Genomic DNA, 6,386 nt, shown 5'->3' with positions numbered 1-6,386 from the left:
TGGGGGGGGGGGGTGGTCTCTATAGATGGGGGAGCTTTATCTCCTGACTGTATGTGTGTCAGTGTATGGAAGGGCTCAGTTCTGGACTTCAACTGTTTAGGGTTAGGGTTAGTACTTTATTGTAGCCCACTTTCAAGGGCTGTGTGTTTGTGTGTGTGTGTGCGTGTGCGTGTGTGTGTCTCTATCTGTGTGTCTATCGGATGTTGGTTTCTCTGTCCGTCCGTCTTCCTGCTTGCTTGCCTTTCTGTCCGTCTGTCTGTCTGTCTGTCCGTCGCTCTGTCTGTCCGGCTCTCTGCCCCTCTGTCTCTCTGCCCCTCTGTCTCTCTGCCTCTCTGTCTCTCTGCCTCTCTGTGTGTCTGTCTGTCTGTCTGTCCGGCTCTCTGCCTCTCTGTCTCTCTGTCTCTCTGTCTGTACGTTGCTCTCTCTGTCCGGCTCTCTGCCCCTCTGTCTGTCTGTCTGTCTGTCTGTCTGTCTGTCCGTGCGTCTGAGCTGTATCATCCAGACTGCAGACCTTAGCATTAAGTCCTTAATATCCCAGCAGAGCCTGGCGGGAGCAGGCCGGGCGCGCCAAATGGCTAAACTGCGCACAAAAAACCTGATTTAAATGTGTGCTCTGATATCAAAGGCCCGTGTGATGTTGCTAAGGAGTGCTTTGTATTTACCATCAAAGACATAACAGGTATCAACAGGAATTAGAATGAAAGGCGAGAGACCAAGGGAGGAGATAGAAGTTCAAAGAAGTTTTTTGTTTCTTCCCCTATCTTGTTATTGTTCGGGTTTCTCCGGCCGACGCCGTCCGCAGCGGCGCGTTAGAGGCCCCGCGTCAGGGCCCCGTGAGGACCCCTGAACAAACAGACGCCGCACCCGCGTACAGCGCCGGTGTTTTGTAATCTCCACCGCCGCCGTGGCTCCCAGACGGGGGCCGGCGGTGAACTTGTCCGGGAGCTGATGGAGGCACAACCCAACTCCACCCCCCCCCCCACCCACAGCTGATGTGTGGTCACGGTAATCGGAGACGGACCTGTGTTCAAACGGTGCTAGACAATGGACCTCTGTGGTGTGGTGGGGGGGGTTGTGTCACCAAGCAGGGGCTCGTGTTTCGGGTTCAGAGTCGTTGGAGAAACGCTCAGGAGGAAAAACTCACCGAAAAGAAAAACACTTTGAAAAAAAAAAATCACAGGTCGAAATCGCGTGTTGTTGCGGAACAAGGCGGCCTCTATTTTGTATTCCATGTTTTCTCTCGGCGTACCTTGAAGTGCTCCGGCTCTGCTCGGTTCAGATCACTCTTTAACTCTCTTTCATCCACCCCTCCGGCCGCCCGCTCCCTCCTCCCCCCCCCCCCCCCCCCCCCCCCTCTCAGATATTACTACCTCGCCTTCCGCGCCCACCAGATGCCCGCGTGCAGCGAGGAGAACGTCGTGGCCATCCTGAAGCGGGCCAAGCTGGAGCACTGGGTCCTGGGACGGACCAAGGTAACACGACCCTCCTCAGCATGGATGGATTCATGGATGAACCCGCGCTCGGCCAGGCTGCCCGGGAGAGGCAGTGCGCGTTGGTGTACGGAGCGCATTTACGGAGCGTGTTTCGAAACACTCCCCCTCCACCACGACCACTCCAAGCATATTAGAGTTAACGTCTCAATTTAAACCCAGCGTGGATGTCTGCAGACAGACACAGGCACACAGATAGACATGCACACACATGCACACACATGCACACAGACAAACACACACATAGATAGACCCACGCACCCACACGCACACAAAAACACACAAACGCGCACGCGCGCACACACACACACACACACACATACACACACACACACACACACACACAGATAGACACACACACACAGACACACAGATAGACGCACAAACACACACACACACACAGATAGAGACACACACACACAAATAGAGACACACACACACATGCACTCACACAGACACACAGAAAACACCCCCACACACACACAAAGATAGAGCAACACACAGACACACACACACAAATAGAAACCCAGACAAACACACGCACACAGGCTAGAGTACCATGTCAGGAGAATATATGGCTCAGCGTGCGGAGACTCAAAGCAGCAGCCCGCGGTTCTGAGACCACCTGGTGATCACCTGTCTGAGCTGCCTGAGTACTTGAGCCCGAGTGGGATGTTCCCTTCCTGCTAGCGTCTCGTGGTTGAGCCGCTGTCTCCGCCGCGTACGGGCGGCGTGGGACACACCGCCTCCTGCTGTGCAGATTAGATAGATTAGCGGAGACTGGGGAGACTTGTTGTGCATCAACAATGACAACATGATCCTTGATCACGTTGAGAAGATGGAGCAGCCTCATGGGCCATGACACATGGGGTGCCATGTGGAGAATCAGAATAAGGCTCTGTACGATATATCTGAGGATGTGTAGGTGGTGTGAAGGTGTGTTCTAATGTGTAGGTGGAGTAAAGGGGTGGAGAAGGGTGCTAGTTTGGAGTTGGGGTACTTGCGGTTTCTGGTGTGTAGTGGGGGTACAGGAGGGTTCTGTGTGTAGTGGGGGTACAGGTGTGTTCTGTGGGGGTACAGGAGGGTTCTAGTGTGTAGTGGGGGTACAGGAGGGTTCTAGTTTGTAGTGGGGGTACGGAGGGTTCTAGTTTGTAGTGGGGGTACGGGAGGGTTCTGGTGTGTAGTGGGGGTACAGGAAGGTTCTAGTGTGTAGTGGGGGTACAGGTGTGTTCTGTGGGGGTACAGGCGGGTTCTAGTGTGTAGTGGGGGTACAGGCAGGTTCCAGTTTGTGGTAGGGGTATGGGAGGGTTCCAGTTAGTAGTGGGGCTACAGGTGTGTTCTGTGGGGGTACAGGGGTACAGGTGTGTTCTGTGGGGGTACAGGGCTACAGGTGTGTTCTGTGGGGGTACAGGCGGGTTCCAGTTAGTAGTGGGGGTACAGGTGTGTTCTGTGGGGGTACAGGGGTACAGGTGTGTTCTGTGGGGGTACAGGGCTACAGGTGTGTTCTGTGGGGGTACAGGGGTACAGGTGTGTTCTGTGGGGGTACAGGCGGGTTCTAGTGTGTAGTGGGGGTACAGGCAGGTTCCAGTTTGTGGTAGGGGTATGGGAGGGTTCCAGTTAGTAGTGGGGCTACAGGTGTGTTCTGTGGGGGTACAGGGGTACAGGTGTGTTCTGTGGGGGTACAGGGCTACAGGTGTGTTCTGTGGGGGTACAGGCGGGTTCCAGTTAGTAGTGGGGGTACAGGTGTGTTCTGTGGGGGTACAGGGGTACAGGTGTGTTCTGTGGGGGTACAGGGCTACAGGTGTGTTCTGTGGGGGTACAGGGGTACAGGTGTGTTCTGTGGGGGTACAGGCGGGTTCCAGTTAGTAGTGGGGCTACAGGTGTGTTCTGTGGGGGTACAGGGGTACAGGCGGGTTCCTGAAGGTGTTCTATTCCGCGGTTCTGCTCCCGTGCCCCAGGTGTTCCTGAAGTACTTCCACGTGGAGCAGCTGAACCTGCTCCTGCGGGGGGTGCTGGCCCGGGTGGTGGTGATGCAGGCCTACACCCGGGGCTGGCTGGGGGCGCGGCGCTACCGCAAGGTCAAGCAGAGGCGGAGCCACGGCGCCCTGGTCATCCAATCAGGTACCAGAACCAGCTGCTTGTTGTTGTTGTTTTTTGAGGAGGAGGTTACAAATACACTAAACACAAACCAACTGGACAATAACATAATTCAACTAAAAATTTTGAATAATCACAATAATAAAATTATATAAAAACTAAAAACAATGAAAACTCGATGGCACACTCACTGGTACAGAGGCATGGGTAATGAGGCAATGGGTTGCCCAATTTCTGGGGTAAGGATTGTAAAGGTCGCTTTAGAGCCCTAAGAAATTGAGGGCCCTTTACAAAGTCCAAAAAGGAAGTCCACATTTTTTTCAAACAGTGTATATTTTCCATTCAGTGAAAATGTTATTTAGCAGCTTGTTGTTACCTTGAGTTACTGTAGGAGGCGGGAGTTGTGAAGAGAGAGAGCAGAAGAGAGCAGGTTTTGAAAAACCTAAACCCTAACCCTAAATAATAAATGCCCCTCACGCTGTATGTTTCTCCAACTTTGAGGAGTGTTGCGTTTAACAGAAATTGGAATGACCCGCAAGATGGATCCCGTAATCAATCAGGGAAGAAATGCCCTGGTTGGTCAGAAATGAGCCGGGAGTGGTCTGAAAGGGGAATGGTCGCGATAGAAACAGATATTAGATATAGCATTTCACTCTTGATAGCTTCCGGATGGCTGACCTATTTCTAACACGTTACACTCAAATGATGTCTCTTAAGTCTGTCCCACAGTACCTCTCACTTATTTAGAAACTATTTAGCAACATTCACTATTTTGCAGTTTTTATAGAAGTTGCTTCGAACCAAAGTGAGTTTGTCCTAATAATCTCTAGACACACGTCAGTATGTGCAGGTAGGTGTTGGCAAGGCGACAGGGAGACTGTGGACTATGGGGTTTGGAGTAGGGCTGAAACAAGGAATCAAATATTATCCACTTTGCCAGATGTCAGAGTGCAGTATCCCAAATCATAGTGGCAATCTTTTGACCTGGGCAAAATATGTAATAATAAATGTATCGTACCATTTTAAATGAAGTACTGTGAGAAATGTAAAGCAACATGTAAGAAATCATGTTTGTTTGTTACAGAACCCAACAAATGCCACGTCATGATTTTTACGGCCTTTTCCGTGAGAACGGAAAGTCGTGATCAATCCCACTCATTGCCAATCAGATCCAAAACGCAATATCCTTCCGAACAACCGTAACCTAGTTTATTTCGGCATATTACTCAGCCCTAGTCCCGAACCAGAGCCCTCCGGTCTGGGAGTCAAAACAACCCCTCATCACCAGCCTAACCCCTCCCATCAAACGCTGTTATTCCCTCTTTTATCACTCTGCGATAAAACGGGGGGCTCAGCCGTCAACTCTGACCTCCCCCCCCCCCCGCCACCCCCTTCCTCGTGAAGCACCTGTCTCCTCCTCCCCGCGTGGCTCCGCGGTCCTCATGAAAGAGAGATGAGGCCGATAAGCGCGACGGCGGCGCGACCGGTAGCGGGCTAAGGCGCGATGCTCCAGAGAAAGACACTAAGACCTCAGAGAGTTCAAAGGCATCGCCTGGACCAGCCCCGCGCCGTCTCCGGTCGGTTTGAAGTTGGGGGATCTCGCCTAGCGTCCGCGGTCTGCCCCGTTAAAGTTGCACCGAGGTGGGTGTGTCTTGTTCGTTTAGATTTGTTTACTCACTGTCTGCCGAAAATGCCCCTCCCTCCTTGCGTGTCTCCACCTTTTGAGGAGTGTTGCGTTTAGCAGAGCTTTGATTGACAGGCGAGATGGATTCGCCCCCGAACCAACCAGGGACGAGATGCCCCAGTTGGTCGGAAATTAGCCGGGAGCGATCTGAAGGATGTTCTCGCAGAGCATTTCACTCAGTGATATCTTGCAGATGGCTGACCTATTAATAACACGTTACACTCAACGCTTGGCTCTTGAAACTGACCGACAGCACCGCTCACTTCGCAGGAGAAACTATTTAGCTGTTACTATTTGTGTGTATGTGCAGTGCGCATACAATCAGGTGTCACCGGTGTGTCCGTCGTGTTCATTTCGATTTATTTAATTGTTAAACGGACTGCATTTATGCAGCACTTTTCTAGCCAGTGGCCACTCAAAGCACTTTACAATATCGCCTAACATTCACCCATTCATGCACACATTCACCCACCGACGGCGGTGACAACCACGTAAGCTCCTCAAGAGCAGTTAGGGTGAGAGTCGAGGCTCAGGGACACCTCGACACTCATAGCTAGGAGGAGCCGGGGATCGAACTAGCAACCTTCTGGTTACAAGCCAACCCGCTCTCCGTCCTGAGCCACATGCCCCCCCCCCCCCACTCACTGTCCAACGTTCTGTTGGTATTCCCCCCCAACGTAGCATGGCGGGGGTACCTAGCCCGGCAGAGCCTGAAGCAGATGAAGGGGGAGCGGGAACGCGCGGCGGTGCGCATTCAGTCAGGTAAGGAGATCCGCTCGTCCTCTGATGTTTTCGGCCGGGCGTCCATTTTCTTTTATCTCTCCCCGGCGTTACAAACAGTGGAAATGTACGCCGCTTTTTTTCTTTTACTCGGTACGTTTTCAAAAGAGAAAAAAGGGGATAAAGGCCTGAGAACCTTTTTTCGGGAGGGGGGGGGGGGGGGGGGCTTTGTTAAAACGCCTTTTTTGATCTCGGTGAGTAGCCCACGAAACAGTAATAATTAATTAATAATGCATAAAGAGAGGGAGAAGGGAGCCTTTTGAAAGTTTGGGCTGCATTGGGTCCCCGCGTTTCAGCAGAACAGCGCACAGAGAGATCTCCCCGGTCCTCCCTTT

At 52.3% G+C, this 6,386-nt stretch overlaps 1 protein-coding gene across 1 annotated transcript in view; it reads left to right on the top strand.

Moving 5' to 3' along the window:
• myo3b (myosin IIIB) overlaps positions 1 to 6,386 on the top strand; it is a 51,155-nt gene that overhangs the window by 15,595 nt on the left and 29,174 nt on the right. The window contains exons 16-19 of the mRNA XM_056580335.1: positions 990 to 1,005; positions 1,361 to 1,472; positions 3,449 to 3,611; positions 5,953 to 6,033. Of these exons, the coding sequence (XP_056436310.1) occupies positions 990 to 1,005; positions 1,361 to 1,472; positions 3,449 to 3,611; positions 5,953 to 6,033 (372 nt within the window). The remainder of the gene's footprint in view (positions 1 to 989; positions 1,006 to 1,360; positions 1,473 to 3,448; positions 3,612 to 5,952; positions 6,034 to 6,386) is intronic.

The sequence above is a fragment of the Gadus chalcogrammus genome, chromosome 20 (genome assembly GCF_026213295.1).
Source record: "Gadus chalcogrammus isolate NIFS_2021 chromosome 20, NIFS_Gcha_1.0, whole genome shotgun sequence".
NCBI classification, from domain to species: domain Eukaryota; kingdom Metazoa; phylum Chordata; class Actinopteri; order Gadiformes; family Gadidae; genus Gadus; species Gadus chalcogrammus.
Note: the sequence above shows the minus strand (reverse complement) of the source record. Positions and strands in the feature narration are given on the sequence as shown.